The 21,938-nt window shown below is 37.1% G+C and overlaps 2 protein-coding genes across 3 annotated transcripts in view; one reads left to right on the forward strand and one right to left on the reverse strand.

Annotated features, from left to right (window-relative positions):
- The window catches only part of LOC124802703 (protein YIPF6), an 81,704-nt gene extending 72,472 nt beyond the window's left edge, over positions 1 to 9,232 (forward strand). For both annotated transcript variants that reach the window (XR_007017140.1, XM_047263656.1), the window contains 2 exons: positions 1,562 to 1,719; positions 8,987 to 9,232. Coding sequence is in view for 1 of the 2 variants with exons in the window: in XM_047263656.1 (XP_047119612.1) it covers positions 1,562 to 1,719; positions 8,987 to 9,105 (277 nt within the window). In the remaining variant the exon portion in view is untranslated. The remainder of the gene's footprint in view (positions 1 to 1,561; positions 1,720 to 8,986) is intronic.
- A 1,247-nt stretch (positions 9,233 to 10,479) lies between these two features.
- Positions 10,480 to 21,938, reverse strand: part of LOC124802704 (COMM domain-containing protein 8-like) — a 58,640-nt gene continuing 47,181 nt past the window's right edge. Inside the window, exons 3-4 of the mRNA XM_047263657.1 lie at positions 17,656 to 17,808; positions 10,480 to 10,793 (exon numbers count right to left, since the gene is read on the reverse strand). Of these exons, the coding sequence (XP_047119613.1) occupies positions 10,599 to 10,793; positions 17,656 to 17,808 (348 nt within the window). The 3' untranslated portion in view covers positions 10,480 to 10,598. The remainder of the gene's footprint in view (positions 10,794 to 17,655; positions 17,809 to 21,938) is intronic.

Consider the following 21,938-nt stretch of genomic DNA (forward strand, 5'->3'; position numbering starts at 1 on the left):
TGAGCACAGCAGCCACAGACTGTGGTCGTGTGTGTGTGTGTGTGTGTGTGTGTGTGTGTGTGAGTGAGTGAGAGTGTGAGAGAGAGAGAGAGAGAGAGAGATCAATTTTTGATGAAGGCTTTTTGACCTAAAGCTCACTTCCTGACAGTCTTTTTGTAGTGTTTATCTGCGACTCAGCATCTCCACTATATGCTGAGTGACAATTATCCTTTCCATAGTATCATTATTTAGAAGACTAATTTTATTCTTACTGTTTCTTATTATTAATTGATAAAGCCTGTCACAAAGCAAATTATTTAATAAATACGTTATCTGGCCACATGCTACTACATTAATAAGGTTGTAAAGAAGACCTTTCCTCCAACCATGTCGTGTGCCGCAGTCAAGTCAGTATACACCACTGTGGTTTTCAACCATTTCTGAAAAACAGTCTCAATGTGTATTGTTAGGCTGTGTATGTAGTTGAAACAATTGCAGTGGCTTACAAACCAACGTGTTCATCTGGAATTTGTTCTTGTATTAATGGTCCTATTCAGTCTAGAATCCTTCTTTCTGGGAGTTTGTAACATGAACTTGGTAGGGCTATAGTGTGGTAGGTTTCAGGTTGGCTCTTTGGTCTGTTCTGTTTCATTGCTAATGTCAGAGGATGAACTGGCAGGTAAGATCTTTCTGGAAATTGTGAGATTTGCAACACATCATCCAGAGTCTTTGGAATGTTGTAGAGAATGGTGTTATGCTTTCAAATCCTTGGTATTTGGCAAGGAGGAGAGAAGGTGGTGATTTACTATCCCATTAACAACACAACTGTTAGAGACAAAACACAAGACAGAATGGGGAAGGAAATTGCAAAACGCATTTTTTGAAGGAACCATTCTGGCATTAACATTAAACAGTTGAGGGAAACCACAGAAAACATTAAAAGAGAGAAGTATTCTGGCCTTTTACAGATTAACTCAGAAAGAGCCATACCTCACAGACAAAATTTCATCATATGGCCCTCTTCATGATAGAAGTGCTGTCTTACAACTTTCTTTTGCAAATATATGGTGCACCTCGGTATCCTACCATACAAATCTTAGAAGTAGAAATGGTTTACAGAACTTGCAAACATTGAGACAACTGGAAGTTTTGAAGGTTTATTGAATATGTTTTTTTTTTATATTAAGAATTGAGAATCTTAGATCAGGAAATGTAGTTCAGTTTAACTAAAAATTGTGTCTGTAATTCCTTTACACTGAAATGAGTGAATGCCTGAGTGATTGAAAATGACAGTGGCACAGTGACCCAAGTACAGGCAGATTTCACAGTGCCTGAATGATAATGGCGCCTTGTCGGCCACAAAGAAAGAGGATGTACATATAGCCATAATAACATTCCTTTTATTGGATAGCATTCTTCAGAATCAAAGTATGTTTTCAAACTAAGGATTGTACTTTTATGACCAATATTTTTATCTGATGCAACAAACTTTGAAAGAAAATAGTCATACTGCAATTTTTAGTTTCTCATTTTCTACATAATTTATTAATAATGTTCTTTCTTTTGTTTGTTTATGTTTCAGATCATTTTTCCAGAGTGTTTGCGTCCTTGGTTATTGCTTACTTCCTACAACAATTGCTCTTATCATGTGTAGAATAATTCTTCTCATGGAACAAACAACGTTTCTATTTGCTATCAGATTTATAGTGACAGTTGTAGGCTTTGCCTGGGCAACATTTGGTGAGTTTGTAAAACTAATTATTTGATTTAATATGAAGTAAATATTCACTTTTTTTCAGGTAGCTGCAAGTTCGGTTATTCCGTACGGGCATGCCATATACAATAGACTTTTAGGTACTGTCATAGTCGGTGAACAATCTTTGCTTATAGCTACAAAATGAAATACTGCAAAGCTTTTCAATGAGATAAATTTTTACTCTGAAAATGATCACTCTAAAAGTATTACCAATCAGTCAGAACCAACATTGACATGTGTGTGTACTAGCATATAGTCTGTTTTGGTTTCATGAATTCATTGATCATGTTGTGTAGACCCTGTCAAGAAGGAGAACCTTGATGGATGTGTAATGAGTCATGGCATACCAAACATTAACAGAAGACACACAAATGAAAGAAACTGAATCCATGTACTTCATTGACTATAAACTACCACTATACTGCTTAAAGCTATTCGTGCTTCTGCCAGCTAAATTTAATCAAGAAAATTGGGAAGAATGCTGCTACTTAAAAAGCAACTGCTACCTCCTCCATCATATTAAATAGCTGCTAGCTCAACATTTTGTGGATTATATTAATATTTTTCAAAGAAAATAGTTACCAGATACAGAGTCCTGTTTACTGTACACTTCTATTTATCATGCAGCTTTCCAATGAACACTGCTACTTGCCATGTAGCTAACAGACTATACAAGTTTTGAATCCATATATTTGGATAATTTCAGTTACTTTTGTGTCTTGTATTGTGATAGTGTACAGCACAGTTCAACCAAGACTAAATTTTTTTTTTCAGAAACAAAAACTGTATAGGGCTAAAAATGTATTGGGAAGTGAGAGTAAGAATTCGCAATTCCTTAATAAGGTTTCTGCAACATGTGAAGTTATCTACTGGCCACAACAGTTTTACTTGTTTCTGCTGCTGTAGAAACACTTTATTTACTTTGGATACACTGCCTAGAAGATAATTATGTAAGACAAGAGGGAGTGAAAATGTGAACAATGTGCCAGTTCTCGTCTTTAACTCAAAACTGAGCTGCTTGATCAGTTATCTGTGTGTTGACTCCAACAAATTTGTTATTGACTGGACCTAGGAAACTTTTCACATGATGTTTCTAGTGTAATACCATTGTTGCTTAGCTCTGGTGCTAGCAGGTCATTTTCTCACGTTTGAAATTACATAATATGAACCTTTATGATATTAAGACATAAACTGTTAGCTGTGAATCACTTGTAGGCCAGTTCAGCTGTCATCCGAGCTGTGTTTGGTAGAGAATGTTAGTGTTCTACATGTGAGACAGATCAACATATGATCTTCTCATTGAGCCATTTTTCACTAAATGGTTCATTGAATGCCAACAGATATGTCAATTTCCTAACAGAATGTGTACTGCCACTAGTATCAGTTTGGTGACTATCTGCTTGATAGACAGAATGTTCTACTACCTAACATGCACCACAAGCTCATATCACTGATATGTGATACTGCCACTAACAGTCCGCCAGCAAACATTTTCCCCACCCAAAACATTTTTTTCTTTTGTAGGTGTGTGACCTTCATTTCAAATGATGTGGAGGCAACCAACACTGGGGAAAATTAACTGATGATCAGTTACAAAGTGTTTTAGAAGAGAGTGATTATAAATTTAGTGACAACAAGACAGAGGCATAAAGTTGGTATCCTGAGAATGTGAATGCTCAGCTGAATTTTAGGGTAGCAAAACAGAAGCAGAAATGCTGAGTTCCTTCAGGTATTCCTTTCCAAACCTAAGCATAGGAGTACTGCCTCAGTTTCATTCTCAGACTATTAGAAAAATTAGTGCTATATAAGTGTTAGATGCAGCACCCGAAATTGGTAAAATTGAACAAAGCTCCAGGGCCTGATAGACTCTCTGTTAGATTCCACACACAACTTGGATCTTAATCATAATGTTCTGTAGATCACTTGAACCAAAAACTGTGCCAAGTAGGATGAAAGCAAAGGTCACACTTATCTACAAGAACAGTAGCAACACTGATCCACAAAACTGCTGTCCCATTCATTGATATCCATCTGGTGTAGAATCCTGTAACACTTTCTGAGCTCAAATGTAATGAGGTATCTCAAACAAATGGCCTCCTCCATACCAACCAGAAAGGACTCTGAAAACAGTCATGAGAAACCCAATGCATACTTTTCTCACATGAAAGCCATGGATCAAGGCAATCGTGCAGATGCAGCTCAGCTTGACCCAGTACCACACCAGTGCTTATTAATGAAAGTGATAGTATAGGGCACCAAACGAAATTTGTTGCTGGATTGAGTATCTCTTGCTAGAGAGAACACAGTGTGTGGAGAGTCATCAACAGACATAGACGTAACATGGCATGGGACCCGGGAAATTGTGTTGGAACCCTGTTCATGTCATATATTAATTACCTAGCAGACATTATTAACAGTAACCTCAGATTTTTGCAGTAATCTATAACAAAGTACTCTCTGAAAATAGGTGCAGAAATATCCAGTGATACCTTGATAAGATTTTTAAGTGGGTTAGAAATTAACAACTTGCTGTATTCATTCCTACATTTAAAACTGAGCACTTAAGGAAATGCAGAAAAGTAGTATTCTATGAATACAATAAAATGAGTCTCAGTTGGAGCAGCCAACTCATAGAAATATATGTTTGCAACAGTGGGGATATAAAATGGATTGATGACAGGTTCGATTGTAGGTAGTAGATGGCGGACTTTGATTGACTGGCAGTTTAATTATTTGCATTTTCCTGGATTGTAAGTGCAGCCAGTCACCAGAATGTAGAATGAGTCATTTTTACAATTAATACATTTCCTGAGTGGAAAACTGGCAGGATGCTGATGATTTACACGATTTCAGTTGCTCATTTTTGGCATACAGTGTTTTATACTTAACTATAGTCAGTCTCTCTCTTTGTGCCATAGTAAGGCCGAGTACTGGATTGAGTAATTCATGTCTCCTTCTAGTACTGTGTTTCCAGACTGTGGTTGTTTGCTGACAGCTAACTTCATAAGGAAGTAAATGTACAAGACATGCTGAAAAATAATGCCTCCAAATTTTTTATGTGAGCATTCTTAAAGCTTTTTAAATGAAACAAATTTTATTAACATTCTACATCTTTATTCTTCACATCTACATATTTATATCCCAACATAGTCACCCTAGCGATGAACGCACTTCTCGCAATGAGACCAGTTTGTTGATACTACCACTGTAGAATGATTGCCTTTGTTGATGGAACCACAACCTCACCTCAGTTTGCACTGCTTCATATTATCAAAGTGAAGTCCTTGAAGGTGTTCTTTTAAGTCAGAAACAGATGAAAATCAGATGGGGCCAAGTCAGGACTGTATGGAGAATGACAGATAACAGTCAACCCATTGCATTGGATTGTTGTAGGTGTCACAGTGCTTGTGTGTGGTCTGTCATCATATGCTGAAGGAGAGGGTGCTCCATGTGTGGACAAACTTTCAAATTCAAAACTTGATTAAAGCATACTATTTCTCACACACACATATATAGTTACTGCCATATTACACGCTACAATTCGAAGCTCTCTTGTGGTACAGGGCTGCAAGTATGTAAACATGAAAAATAAAGATGTAGTATGTTAATAATGTTTGTTTTATTTAAAAACCTTTAAAGAATTTTCACATAAAATATTTGGAGGCATTACTTTTTAGCAAGTCTTCGTGCATTCCAATTGCTGCATCTATGCATGTAATATATACTGTCAAAATATCTGTTTGCGGCCATATAATTACTCACTGTACAAAAGCACTGTCCTTTTATATGTGCCAGTCAGTGGAGTGACATAAACTCCCTTCATTATTAGCAAGCCACTTGTTTCACCTGAAGCTCTGCCTCCCTGCACTTAAATAGTGACTACAACCCCCCCCCCCCCCCCCAAAAAAAAAAAAAAAAAAAAAAAAAAAAAAAAAAAAAAAAAAAAAAAAAAAATTCATTAGTTACTGCTAGCATCTTTTGTGTATATTGGATAATGATTCAGTGCACTATGAACATGACAGAAAGTCCTCTCTTTAACACTATATTGAGCCAAATGAAATGTAAGCTGAACTTAGGTGACCAAACATTAGCATGCTTCTTATCTGTGCAACCCAGAAAATACTGGTATATTTTTGTATCATAGAAATTGTTGTACTTTTAATTTAAAACAGAGCAATAACACTGGTAAGGTTTGGAAGTTATTTGTGGTGTATGTGGTAACATATTACTGATTACTGAGATACCATTTTTGTGCAGACTATTACCAGTATTATCCTAACAGTTCCACTGTTCCTATTTTTGTATGATCTAGTATTCATAATGAGTGCTCATGTCAAAAGGAAATTGTTAGCAAACTTTAGAATTAGGCACAATTATTTATTGTGCAAAGAATACATGTAGTGTAGAAGTTGGGAGAAAGTATGTTTAGGATGAATCAAATGTGCAATGGTGGATTGCATTGGAGATTCACTTGCAAACTGCTGTTTCATCAAGGAACTCCTACAGAGAGCCAAAAGCTTGAAATAGCCTAAATTTCAATCCAGTTCTTTCCCCCATACAAGGTAAAAGGAAACATGAGATACCTATCTCTTGACCTAAAATCCAGTTAAAGGTTTTGAAATTGCAAGGTCCTTAAACATAGCACAAAGAGAATTCTGTGGGAGTGCTGGTTGAGGTCACACATTTATATATAGAAGTTGCCTCTCTATATGGTACAGTACTTCACTGGCACAAAGACTGCAAGAAGATTTTACTAAGACTCTTGTCACTCTCCACGGGCACATAATCCAAATACAGCTACAACGAATCGACAATGCCACTGAGATACCCATCTTTTGTGACATGCCACACAATGTGACAATGGGCTATACCAGGGGAGGGGGGGGGGGGCAACAAGTATTTCATTAAAAACAGCTGACAACTGGCATCTATTGCAGAGGGAGAAAAGCTCACCTCTTTTGTTCTCCTGAAGTGTAAAACTTTGCCAATGGAAGATTTCCCTTAAGGATTAAATGGTTCATTGCCTAGAAAAAGGCTGGACTGGACTGGCTAGCCACTGTATAGAATTGCAGACCTGGTGTGTTGCTCAGTGAAGGGCTATTTTAGTGTTGAATGCCAGTAAAGATCACATCATACCTGAAATAAAGAACAACGTTCATGCATTGAAGACAGACAAGTATAAGGGAACATGCACTCAGTCCATCTGCCAAGATTAAAGTGTTACCAGTAGAGTGATTCTTTCTTCATGGCATACAATGCCACCACATTCTACCATCAAAGAGTTCAAGACGTACTGCATGTCCAGTGCTCTCGATGGTAGCAAGGACAATGTACTTGGGGAGAAGAGTAACAAAAATCCTGAAAGTGATGGAACAAGTAACAGTAGTGAAGATAACAATGGTATCAGTGAAGACATATTAGAATGCTGGTATTTGTGAATTTATCTATGTTCCACCAACTAAACTAAGACTCCCCACTTTGTGAACAGTCTTTGTAAATTGGTAATTTGACATAATTTTTTCCATTGAGTCTATCCCCCTCCCCGCTAAAAAGAAAGAAAGGGAAAAAAAGTGAGGCTAATATCAGGCCATTACAGTAATTAAGATTTGTAACTCAAGCTGTTTTGCTATCATGTTTTTGAAGTGTTTTAGATTCAACAATTGTTTAACATCAAAGCATTTCCAAGTTTCAATATTTTCTGCTTTCTAGTGTAAAATAACCATTTCAGATAACTGATTTTAAATTTTGTATGATCACTGCAAAGACATTTTGTACCAAAACATGGAACAATGGCGGCTGGGCTAAAAAAATTAAAATGTCAATTTCTTTTTTGTTTACAAAATTTGACATTGCGAAGGAAGTTATTGACAAATGGCAATGAAATTACTCTAAAGTTGGTAATAACATAATTCCAGAAGCAAATTGCTGTATATCAGCAGCAGTACACCGCATGGGAGAGCGAATGAAATGCAAAGCACATGAGGGAATGGCAGGTAAAATTAAGATTTGCGAGGAGGAGGGGAGAGAATTACCGGAGGTGAAAGGTATTTGTTGTGGCCAAGAAAAGGAAATGCACCAAAAAGAGAAAAAAATATCCACAGATAAAGGAAACAGATATAATATGAAGAAGAAAAACGATGTTTGTGTTAATTGAAATCACTTAAAAGCTCTTTCAAATTTTTCTCAGCCCTAATTCTGCTTGTGTTACATATGTGCAGATGTGTTCATTTTAACCCCTTAACTTAAAACCTCGAGGTATCTCGTTTTTATTATTTTGACAGAAACTTAAAATCCTGAGTATACTCTGGCAACTTAATGAAAGGCCTTCGAAAAATAAAACCCTGTTCATGTCCATTTCATCACTGGTAGTTAAGTGTTCAGCCACTAGAGAGCATCTCGTACTACTTTTGTAATCTAGATGTTGTGTTTTGGTTGAGGTGATTGCCACTAGGTATTGTCTTTACTGTGTGCAGCTGTGGGTACTTGACAACAAAATGTGCACTGTCAGCTCCATCTTGTATTGTTGTTTAGCAGTGCTTTCAAAACAAAGGATGGCTATAATGATCCTGAGTTTGGCATTGAATTTAGTGGTGCAGAAAGTGAAGAAGTATGTGATGTTACTTCATTAGAGGCTGAAAGAGACAGCATTTCATCAGTTTAATGACAAGTGCTTGCTGGTGGTATGAGATATATACATCCACTGTGCCCCAACCAGCTCCCCCAAGATTAATGTTCACAGGAAACCATATGTAAATACATGACTAGACTTCATAGTTACACAGAAATGAAGTCATTTTTTAAAGTTTCAGGATAATTTGATGAAGTCTAGTGCATGAGCATACCCAGCATTTTATTATTGGCAATCTTCAACATTATGTAATTTCATTCACAATAGGGTGGTTTTGATCAATAACAAAATATTTGGAACATAATTTGGAAAAAAGGTTAAGGGGATGATTGGCAATTCGTTTCTTTAGCACATTATTGAACGTTCCATTTATTTATTTCCTTTTGTCTCACCTGAACCCCAAACTTAAATGTCTCAGATTCTGATTGTGAATGGTTGATGTATTCCCCCTCTCTGTTTCATCTGAAAGCTTCCTTATAATTCTTATTTGAAAGACTCAATAATATTTGTTGTTTTTATATTTATTTCTTAAACTTTATTTAGTACATAATGTTTGTGTGGCACTTAGTGATAACTTGGAGACCAAAAACGTCTTAATACTGATTTGCCTTTCTTTTTGTCAGCTTCCATGGTTTTCCTCGGTGACAGTCAGCCACCGGGAAGGAAAGCTCTTGCAGTGTATCCAATGTTCTTGTTCTATTTCATTATATCATGGCTTGTGATTTCCCATACGACAACATAAATGTTATTTATAGATACAATTGATCATGTGATGAAGGTGCAAACATTCCAGATTGATTTGTATATTTTGTACAGCAACTGAGAAAACTGATTAAATATGCCAGACTTTTAGGCATTCAACTTGTCAATTTATTCTTCTTGTAAAAATCAATCAGTTGTCAGTTTATTTCTGTGCTACTTGCCAAAATGATTTACCTGCAGCGAAATAGTTGCTAGTTACTCAAAAATGAATAATGTGGCAATTCAAGCAAGATCTAGTCTTTGTCTAGTGAAATTTTATGCCTTTTTTGTACCTTTTAACTATAAATATTTTCCAGCTCAGTATAAGTGTGTAGTGACGTATATAGTGAAACCTTGACTTCATTACATAAGGGACTGGCCAGATATACGAGGGTTGTCCAGAAATTAAGTTCTGATCAGTCGCTAAATGGAAACCACAGTGAAAATCAGAAACATTTTATTTGCAAGAGTTAGCTACACTTACCAGGTACTTTTCTACATAGTCGCCGCTCCGACTTGGAAATTTGGTATAATGCTCCAACAGATGTCTAACACCATTGTTATAGAAAGCAGCCACCTGTGCTTTCCAATAAATCTCTACGCTGGTCTATAGTGCGTAGCCTGTGCCCAAGTGTTGTCTTTGTATTCAACGTTTCACGTGAACAGAGATGATACTCAGGACAAGCCAATGAGGGCTGTGTTGTGGGTGATCGAACACTTCCCATTGAAAAGGTGCAGGAGCGTCTTCATTGCCCCTGCAGAGTATGGCTGAGAATTGCGATGAAGAAGTACGTGCGTGGCAGTTGTGTTAGGTGGGCTTCATTCATTAAGGCGAAGCCTCTCAGTGGGCCCTCCTACTTGGCGGGAGACATCATTGTTCTAGGCGCCTTTACTCGCTAACAGTGCACTCACAACTGGAAAGAGTGTCTTCATGCGATCGACAGTCATACTAGAGCCACAACCCAACACATCTGTGCAAAGCTTCATCGGGTTTTCACTGTGGTGTCCATTTCGACCGATCGTATCTTACTGTCTGGACAACCCTCATATTATAACAGACGAAAGAAAAATGCTTGTTAATAGGTAACTCAAGTGTAGGCCAGGAGACATGAGTGGTGGTAGCCACCTTATTCATGTTGGTACAGCAATCCTGTGTGACACAAGAAAACATACATAGGTATCAAGGTTTCACTATATTACCTCTCATTGTCATATTATATAATTAATGCTGAATATGTTAGTGCCATAAGGAACAAAATGGTAGTTTTAAGTTGATGCTTAATAAATTATTCCCATCTGGACTCAGGATGTAAAAGTGATGCAGTATTTGAGGATATTTCTTGCTGTACATGTATGATAGTAATTTTAGTAACTGTTAACAATTACACTGTCTTTTAATGTTTCATTTACATTTAAAAAATCACACACGACTACTGCATGTATATACATTCACATTTCACTTTTATTTCATAAATAAACTGATCACAAACATATTCAATTATGCAAATTTTTTACTGCTTCCTGAGCCCTTTCCAATGAAGATAAAAGATTCTTCAGTTCATTTCTGTCCATTTCAACATTCACAGTACTACTGCTCATTTCATCTTGTGATTTACCTTGAGAAAGGTGGAAATCCATTTGCAGCAGGGGTTCTCTTAAGGATGACATCTTGCTGCTGCCCATGACCCACTGGAAAAAGAAAGTATTCAGTATTACCAACGACATTCTCCAACTACTGCAAATTATTAGTTGTATTTAATAAATACATTGCAAAACAATCAGTAGTAAGTGAATTTTGATACTGAAATTAAAAATGAATAAGATATTTACTTTTCTCTTTTTACACAAATTAAAAATTTAATTAATTTACTTGCTGCAAGTCACACAGAAAAATGACCCGAGTGCATCTCATTTAAGACATAGTCCAATCAACATTATGGTTAGAGACGTCCCTGCTCCTCCAATATCCCATAATTAAAGAAGTCTACATTGTTCTATTAACAAACAAGACATAGTTAATAAATCAGGAATACTTCAGATTGATTTATTGTCACCAATGTTGAAACCTCTGTCATCAGAAGTTAGTACCAGGAACAGTTACTTCTGAATGCATGGTGCAGTATCAGCAGTGCTGACTTTTTACATAACTTTGCAAGTGATTGACACATTTATGGTTCCCGACGTGTACTTATCTATCTATTTATATAGTACGGACGTTCTTCTTAATGTAAATAATTTAGGAATAAACTAGACTACTCACCAAAACACACACACATTCAACTGTATGTCCAGCTGACACCATGAAGCGACACAAGCACATATGTGTGTATTCTAGCTCAAGAATGGATTTATTTCTTAAATCCAGGAAGTTTTTCTTCTCCTTTGTGTGTGCCGGTCGACAAATGAACACTTCCACTACTCAATATGTGACCTCTTTACTCCTAAATTATCTATCTCTCTGTCTATCTTGGAATAAGAGTGCTCTCTCACTGATATCTCTCCAGCCCTTTTCCTTCACCCCTCTTACTTCGACTTTTCTGCCTGAAGGAACCACTGGCTCTGAAAGCTTGCCTGATTATAACCTCCTTTTATGTGTATGTTCTGCTGCCACTTGTGAGCAGATTATTTGGTCATTATTATATGGGCTATTTAAAACTGAAATTCAAAGTTTCCTGTTCAGAATGTTTATGACTGTTATAGATCTGTTTCTTCTAATGAGTCTCCTGACTTCTTTTTGTATAGAAGAACTAAAAAATTCTTCTGTGTTTCAACAACTATTTGTCTTCTCAGTTCAAAATTGTCACAGAGTCTGCTGCTGAACGTATACAATACCACCCCAATCCTCCCAATTGCAAGGTGACATTTGTCAACCCACCACTGACTAGAAATTTAGGAGTGTACCAGCAGCACATTACGTGATTCCTGTGATAAGATCTACCATATTCTGGATGCTCTCTTAGATTACAAGCCATGTCAACTGGCTACAGAATCCATTTTGTGTATCTCATTTGGTGGTTGTCCATTCTGTTGTGGATACGACGTGGGAAGAGATCACTGGAATGTGAACTAGTACCAATTGTCCAACAAACAAAAATTTTCAGATCTTCTTTGCGTTACTGATCTATTTTTTTATGTTGTATCTGCCATAGTAGAGAGCACTGACAATTCCAGGCAGGAGTTCAGTGCCTCTTGGATTTCCTTTTCAAAAGCCATATTTACAAATTTTTACTCACTACTGGATGTGAGTGCACTGTTGTTGTTCAGTTCAAGGACTGAAATGCTAGTCTATTCTGTGGAAGGTTCTTCATCTCTATTCAAATTCTGCAGCCTTTATCCATTTGCACCTGCATACTGTATTCAACCCTTGGTCTCCGTCTGCAATCCTCCCCTCCTTCCTTCCCTTGCCAAATTGACAATTACTTGATGCCTCAGGAAGTGTCCTGTCAAGTGACCCCTTATTGAAGACACATTGTGCCACAAAGTTCATCTTTTCTGAATTCAGTTCTGTTCAATCTCATTTGTTATTTGATCAAACCATCTAATTTTCAACATTCTTCTATAGCATCATATTTCAAAAGCTTCTTATCTGCATTGCCTGTCATGCATGTGTCATTGCCACACAAGGCTACATTCCAAATACCTCCAGTAAAAACTTCCTAACATTTAAAATTAACAAACTCCTCTATTTCAGAAAAGCTTTTCTTGATACTGCCATTTACATTTTACATCATCAGATATTTTGCTACTCAAATTCAGTTGCTTCTCTTTTCTTCAAAGGTCTTGTTAATCTTCCTGTACTCGGCATGCTATCTTTCCCCTAGTTAAGTGTGCTTCTACAGCCTCATATTTGTCATCTAGCCATTCGTGCTTAACCATTTTGCATTTTCTGCCAACCTCATTTTTTAGATATATGAAGATGGTATCTGTTCTTTCGGACATGTCCAGAAGAACAGATACCATCTTCATATGTTGTTGTTGTTGTGGTCTTCAGTCCTGAGACTGGTTTGATGCAGTTCTCCATGCTACTCTATCCTGTGCAAGCTTCTTCATCTCCCAGTACGTACTGCAGCCTACATCCTTCTGAACCTGCTTAGTGTATTCGTCTCTTGGTCTCCCTCTACGATTTCTACCCTCCGCGCTGCCCTCCAGTACTAAATTGGTGATCCCTTGATGCCTCAGAACATGTCCTAACAACCGATCCCTTCTTCTAGTCAAGTTGAGCCACAAACTCCTCTTCCCCCAATCCTATTCAGTACCTCCTCCAATCTTCAGCATTCTTCTGTAGCACCACATTTCGAAAGCTTCTATTCTCTTCTTGTCCAAACTATTTATCGTCCACATTTCACTTCCATACATGGCTACACTCCATACAAATACTTTCAGAAACGACTTCCTGACATTTAAATCTATACTCTATGTTAACAAATTTATCTTCTTTGGAAACGCTTTCCTTGCCATTGCCAATCTACATTTTATATCCACTCTACTTTGACCATCATCAGTTATTTTGCTCCCCAAATAGCAAAACTCATTTATTAATTTAAGCGTCATTTCCTAACATAATTCCCTTAGCATCACCTGATTTAATTCGACTATATTCCATTATCCTCGTTTTGCTTTTGTTGATGTTCATCTTATATCCTCCTCTCAACACACTGTCCATTCCGTTCAGCTGCTATTCCAGGTCCTTTGCTGTCTCTGACAGAATTACAATGTCATTGGCGAACCTCAAAGTTTTTATTTCTTCTCCATAGATTTTAATTCCTACTCCGAACTTTTCTTTTGTTTCCTTTACTGCTTGCTCAATATACAGATTGAATAACATCAGGGATAGGCTACAACCCTGTCTCACTCCCTTCCCAACCACTGCTTCCCTTTCATTCCCCCCGACTCTTATAACTGCCGTCTGGTTTCTGTACAAATTGTAAATAGCCTTTCGCACCCTGTGTTTTACCCCTGCCACCTTCAGAATTTTAAAAGAGTGTATTCCAGTCAACATAGTCAAAAGCTTTCCCTACGTCTACAAATTCTATAAACGTAGGTTTTGCCTTTCCTTAATCTATTTTCTAAGATAAGTCATAGGGTCAGTATTGCCTCATGTGTTCCAACATTTCTGCAGAATCCAAACTATATTCCCAAGGTTGGCTTCTACCAGTTCTTCCAGTCATCTGTAAAGAATTCTTGTTAGTAGTGTGCAGCCGTGGCTTACTAAACTGATAGTTCAGTAATTTTCACATCTGTCAACACCTGCTTTGTTTCGGATTGGAATTATTATATTCTTCTTGAAGTCTGAGGGTATTTTGCCTGTCTCATACATCTGAGCTTTGTCAGGGCTGGCTCTCCCAAGGCTATCAGTAGTTCTACTAACACCAAATGTTAGCTAAGATTAAATTATGCTCTGTGCAAAATTCCAAAATGTGGCTTCCTGCTTATTCCTTTCCCCCCGGTCCATTTGTAATATTTTTCATTCTAATTTTCCTTTTCCTACTGAATCCTAGTCACTCATTACAATTAAATTTTCATCTCCTTTAACCATCTGAATAATTTACTTTATCTCATCACCCATTCCTTCTACCTCATCCTCATTTTCAAAGCTAGTTGGTATCTAAACTTGTACTACTGTGGTGGCTGTTGGCTTTTTGTCTATCTTACCTACAATAATGCATTCACTAGGCTGTTCATAGTAGCTGCCTGCATTTTTATTTTCTTATTCATTATTAGGCATACTTCTGCTTTACCCCTTTATGATTTTGTGTTGATACCTGAGCTGAGCTGGACTGAACTGAGCTGAACTGAGCTGACCAGACCTGATCTTTTTACAGGTTGAGTAACAGCTCAGCAAAACCTCCATAAGACTGCATGTTAATGGGTATTTAATTTCAGCACTTAATTGCAATCTTATACATTGCTCTCATAATGAAACCGAAAGCTTTTTAAATGATGGCACAATTTTTCCACATACACAGTATATATTTGGATCTCCTTTTCAGGCAACAAAAAGTCTAAATAAATAGGATCTACCATATTTATTCAAATCTAAGCCGCACCTGAAAAATGAGACTTGAAATCGAGCATAAAAAAAATTTCTGAATCTAAGCCACACCTGAAATTTGAGATTCGAAATCCAAGGGGAGAGAAAAGTTTTAAACTGCAGCTCCAAATCTAAACAAAGTTGGTCCATTGTAACATGAGACACAATTTAGGTCAAATGGATGAAGATACAGCTGCAGTAGTTTGGTTCAAGTAGTAAGCTCAGCAGTTAAGCTTTACTAGATAGTCATTGCTATGCGTCAGGCGCTCCATCTGTATTTATACGGGTACCCTTCCTTTTTCACGTGCTTCATTTGGTTTGAATCGATCGAATGTGTCTTGCATTGTTTGTTGCATTCTGATAATGAGTGTTTGACTTGTCGCCACTCGCAGCATGGCTTGCTTTTGTGCACACTACTGCCGCTCTCAATTAAAAAACCAGAAGAATTGTCTTATTCATTTAAAACCACTTCTAGTGCGTGTTATCGGCCACATTTTGGCTCACTAAACGCTTTCCTGCTACTTCAACATTCAAATAATTTTTCTCTCTGCAGTCACCATCGCCTGAAATTGCTCTCATCAATCCCGTATCGCAGACCTGCAGCACGATTAGAGCTTTGTTCCGCAAAAGAAATAACTCCTCTCTTGAATTTGGCACTATAATGAAAGTGCTTCATTATGGTTTACTAACACCAACAAGCACTTAACAAAATTCCACGAAGAAATAGGTGTCGCTTTGTGAAATCTTAATGAGCCCCAGCATATCAACTCGTGCAACAATCCAAAAGCCTTGTGCATTGTTGTTATTTTTGTGTAAAGAAATTTATTTTTGTTGCTATTAATATTTAAAAAGCTGCTACATTCGAAGATGAACAGTACGGAATTTCTATTTACTTCATTGAATAATGTATGAAAATGCAGTGGTCGAAACTCAGAGGGGAGAAAAAAAGCTCGTATTCTACTTTCTTTTTTAATTTATTTACTGACGCAGAGGTTTTGGCACCAGTATTTATCTTTGTGCCTGCAAAGCACTACATATATTCGACAGCAGAAGTTAGTTGTGGCAGCACCTACCAACATTTTTCAGAACTTCTGCTTACTTTGCACTCGATTCTAAGCGGCAGGCAGTTTTTTGGATTACAAAAACTGGAAAAAAAGGTGTGGCTTAGATTCGAGTAAATACGGTATATGAAAAAATGCCATCTTGACTCTGACTGTGGTGCCTACTATGAAGATGATAGTGTTTTATTTGTACTGTCTTCAGAATGCAGGTGCTGAATCCAAAACCTGCGTTCTCTGCAACCCATGGTGTTGTATGTGTAACAGTGATTGCTACAGCAGAGACGGATCAGCAAGTACTGCAAGTCAACTCCCAGCTCAAGTATCCCATCTTCACCATATAAAAAGCAGCCAGTAATGGATGAGATTCCAGAGGTTTACAGCTTCCTTCACCAGAATGTGTAGTATTAAGTCTACTGCAGGTGTGATGAAAATGATCCTCCTCCCCGCCGCCCTCCCCTGGCAAACCCAACCCTGTTACAAACATTATTATATTTAAGATGATTTTCTGATCTAAAGATCAACATCAAATGACCATTTTATTAGTCACAAATAGAATTTTTCTTTGTAAAAAATTATCACAATATCAGTATAAGTCTCATTTATAACACTGAATAATCTTAATAAACATAACATTCTATCTGACCTACAAAATACAAATACTGAATTTACCAAAACTAGTCTCGTGATAGTAGTGCCACAAATACATCTTCTAACTTTTATGGAACTATTAACACTGACACAATACTGTCACTACTAGCTATTTTCTTCAATATCCTCCTCACCCTCATCTCAAATTTTATCCTGTTCGGTTAGTTAAATCTGCTAACTGTTTCTTTAACTAAAAGTTGTCATGCTATCAATGTTTCAGTTTGATTCTCTTCTTGCAATCTCCTGCAAAATTTTAGTGCCCATTCTGCTGTGCCAAAAGTACTTATCGCCATTATTAATGCTGATAAGACATAGAGAGTGCATTCAGTCTAAACTTCTTAATGAGCTGTGCAAAAGTAACATGTCTCCAAAGCACCGTGCACCCTAGAATGGGGTAAATATGAAACTTTTTAATCAAAAGTCATCTTAACGAGTTTATGATTTAAACATTCATTTTCAGATGGATTTCAGAAATTTGAGACCTCACCTTGTAATCATAGCTATATCACATCCTTGAAATCACATTTTCCATTTCTTACGTGAACTGTAGCATCTATTGAGAATTCTGATGTAGCGTTTGGTGCCCAAGAAGAATGATGCTTATTAACTTATTATTTAATTAACTGCACAGCTACATCTTCAGTGCACATGTATCTAAAATTCTGGAAAGCTATATTTGTACCATATGTTATGGTTGTGTGTATCAGGAACATAATATGTTGCACCACAAAATGAGGCCCTTCAAAACTGGTTATGTTGACTTTTGCACATTTTCAACAAGATAATAGAAAATGTAACTAATAATAGGGACCTTTAGTTTCCAGTCAAAATCCTTCAGTACTGGGCCTGATATGGAAGCTAAATCTGCAATTAAAGTTCTCTTGATATCTTTCCTGTGTATGTCTAAGCAATCTAGAAGACATTTCCGATGGGACACATCCAACTCTGGTGCATTTGCAAGTACCTGAAATATACAGTCACATTACTCTAAACCCAGTAACTGAAGAAACAGATAATACATAGAACAATGATTGGACATAATATTTAATAATTATCTGCAAGCACTTTAATTTTCCTTTTCTAGATCACAAGTAGAAATGTGAATTAATGTTACTGACTACTAGTTCTCAATCTCTACTGCAAAAATTAATGAAAAATGCTGGTGTAAAATTGCAATCTTCAAATAAAAATTGTATCAGTTGCTGATGAATGCTCTACTGAGCATGACACAGAGGCACCCTCGCAGACAGAGGCTCCCCTTGTCATTTGGGGAATACACTCTGATGATGTTCTGGCTGCAACATATTGGTTTTAGCTTTATAATTTAGAGAGAGAGAGTGCACTTTCCAGAATAAACAATGTCACGTAATGAAGCTGAACAATGACGAATGGCAACAGGTTTGTGACAGTGTAAGCATAGAACACCTGAGAGGTACTGCAAATGAATTGTGGAGATTATGGGCACTCAATGTCGAGGTTATCTGAGCACAAATGAATTGAATGGGCAGGGCATGGACTGTATCCTCATTATCTACATGGAATGACCATCAGTGTTTTGTAACTGTTGAAGTTCAAGATCTGCTGAGCAGGTGGTTTTCTGATAATCTCTTGTGCTCTTTCAAAGTGGAAATTAGAAGGCATTGACCTGCTAAAATCATTTTCTTTGCTCAACATATCTAGGAATGAACTAAAAAAAGTTTATAAGCAATACCAACAACAGTGAAAGAGAGGCAGGTCGGAGAGATGTTAATAGAACAGAGGAGGCGAGTTATAGCGTAGATGCCGATGATGAGGAAGATGTGTGCCTCGAAGGAGTGAATGCAGCAAGAGTAGTGCTAATATCAGCTAACAGTAAAGGTATCAGAAGAAGCAAAGGTTGTATGTATGTGTTGCAGTATGACATAAAGTGACAGTGGCTAAAAATACTTCTGTGAATTAAAGTGTAACAAATAATATGGAAATATTGTGTGAGCCAGTGAATTATTGTATATCCTAGAGTCTCTGCAACAGTAGCATGTGTAATTGTAATGTAGTTTAGTAATAACACATTAATAACAATTAATAAAGTAATATGCAACTATTTAGATGGAAGGAAGATTAAATTTTGACATCCCATTAAGGTCTTTAAGAGACAGAGCACCAGCTCAGATTGGGGAAGAGTGGAGTAGGGAATCATCCTAGGATTCACCATAAATGATTTACAGGAATTGAGGGAAATGGCCACATGGGTATTATAATAGTCGCCCGTCCTGATTACAAGTCCAGTGTATTACTACATTGACACCTCACTCAGTTATAGTATGTTTAATATTCATAGACTGATGAGGCCTCAAGATTTTTCCAAGTTGCACAGTATTTGTACAGTTACTTATAATATAATGTTAAGTGAAACGTAGAAAAGTATTATGCAAATGGGATTATGTATATATGGAACTGCTGTGACTCAAGACTTACTGAACCACACACACTAATCAAAGAGCTATTCACGCTGCATGCTCCAAATAGTGTAACTTAGGGGCAACACCTGTAGAAAATGTAAATGTAACTATAAGTTTAGAAGATTTTTCTATTATAAGCAGTCAAACTCAAGACATACTGATGTAACTACAAACCAAATTCCATACAGATATAGATTCTAAACGAAGCTTATCACTTTACATTTTTGTTGTATTAATTAAATTTATTCCAAATTAACTAAGACTGGCATTTTTGAACACACTTATTCTTAAGGTATCAATTAAAGAAAAAAACATTATGCAGAGGATAATGCCTGTATCAAGCATATTGTAGGACCTGCTTCAGACAAGCAGAAAGCCAGGTTTTTACAAATCAATAAATAAATAAAATATGACAAGACAGGATACACAGTGACAGCGAACTGTTACTTTCAGAAATCAACAATCGGACACCACTACTAAAGGCATCGGACACTACTATTAAAGGCCAGAGGAATCTATTGTATTGTATTTGTGCTAAAAGATTTCATAGAATTATCATCATTAGGCATGAATACAATAGGGAGAGTAAATTTTCTGCATAGTGAGTATAAAAATTAAAGATATTTTATGATAATTCTGCTCCACCTTACATTATTCCTGATTAGTTTTACAAATAAATACGCAATTGATTTTAGCTGCATTATTCTAGCAAAGCATACCTTAAAAACAAAAGAAAGTGAATGTATCAAAATATAAAATGATTTTCATCCATGAGAGCACGGTGTGAGGTACAGTTTCTGTCACCCTGTGGTTCTATAACATGAATAATAAAAATAAGGATATCATACTACTACTACTCCTCCTCACCACGACCACCACCATCCTCATTGTCAGCAAACTGACATCCACTGGATGACTGCTTTAGACGTTTCATTTATGGTATTCAGACAGGTTTGCCAGGATTTTTTAAACCAAAGTCAGGATCTTTTTCAAACATGACACTTTTAAACTAAACAAAATTGGGATTTTTAACACTTGCCCTTAATGTCAGTTTCACATCACTGAGACACACTAAGCTGAGAGGCATACAATACGGTGAGCGTTATAGCTAATCATCTTTACCATTGTGAAGCCATGAGTAAGTTTTACACTGCTTGTCATTAAAATTGGTTTCCAATTTCACTTTCTGCTTCTTTTTTGACACTGATACTTCATCAGTTTTGCTGACTGTGCATCTGGTTGTAAAAATGCTTTACCGTCAGTAGCAATAACCATCTGTTATGATCAGTTTCTGAGTCACTACTGAGATTGATGTAAGGTAGAAGACTGCATGCCCTGCCCCCCACATTCCCCATCACTGTGTAGGCAGCTGTTTCAGCAGGCAGAAGTCAGTGATAAAAATTGATTGAATGACGTTCACAATTGTCCTATGTATTGATACTTTAAATACAAAATTGTAACTGCAAGAATTACGTAGGCTTATCACAAGGAAAGGAAACACTTAAAACAGAGTGAAGTACAACACACAGTAACAAAGGAAACAACAATGGTTACCTAACACAGTGCTGTCACAATAAGTAACATTGGCTGGAGCCAAAAACAAATGACTGTCTTCTGCCGACCGAGGATTTTTTGTCCTAAATTGGCATTTGATCACTGTGGTCTAAGGAGCCGATTGGCCAAATTAAAAATGAGACTCTTAATAGCAGCTGAGTGCTAATCTTTCAGGACAAAGGGCTGTATTTTTAAGTTCAGTTACATTTACAAAAATGCCTCCTAACTTATATAATGAACAGACTATATTGTATTATATATAAATACAAAGATGCGGTGACTTACCGAACAAAAACGCTGGCAGGTCGATAGACACACAAACAAACACAAACATACACACAAAATTCAAGCTTTCGCAACAAATTGTTGCCTCATCAGGAAAGAGGGAAGGAGAGGGGAAGACGAAAGGAAGTGGGTTTTAAAGGAGAGGGTAAGGAGTCATTCCAATCCCGGGAGCAGAAAGACTTACCTTAGGGGGAAAAAAGGACAGGTATACACTCGCACACACGCACATATCCATCCACACATACAGACACAAGCAGACATATTTAAATATGTCTGCTTGTGTCTGTATGTGTGGATGGATATGTGCGTGTGTGCGAGTGTATACCTGTCCTTTTTTCCCCCTAAGGTAAGTCTTTCTGCTCCCGGGATTGGAATGACTCCTTACCCTCTCCTTTAAAACCCACTTCCTTTCGTCTTCCCCTCTCCTTCCCTCTTTCCTGATGAGGCAACAATTTGTTGCGAAAGCTTGAATTTTGTGTGTATGTTTGTGTTTGTTTGTGTGTCTATCGACCTGCCAGCGTTTTTGTTCGGTAAGTCACCTCATCTTTGTATTTATATATAATTTTTCCCACGTGGAATGTTTCCTTCCATTATATTGAGACCATATTGTATGAAATATAATCCATCCTGCTGTAATCATGAATTTTATGTATCCCGACAAGGTTTAATCGTGAGTCACATTTTCAACAGAAAAATCAGGACAATTCCGCCCAGATCGGGGTACGTGGCAATCCTGTCTTCAGCTACCCATTCTATTATGTCATCCTCATGGCCTTCTCTATCTCCCCACTTCCCCGAGCAACCATCACGTTCTGAA

This window comes from Schistocerca piceifrons, chromosome 6 (assembly GCF_021461385.2).
Source record: "Schistocerca piceifrons isolate TAMUIC-IGC-003096 chromosome 6, iqSchPice1.1, whole genome shotgun sequence".
Lineage (NCBI taxonomy): Eukaryota > Metazoa > Arthropoda > Insecta > Orthoptera > Acrididae > Schistocerca > Schistocerca piceifrons.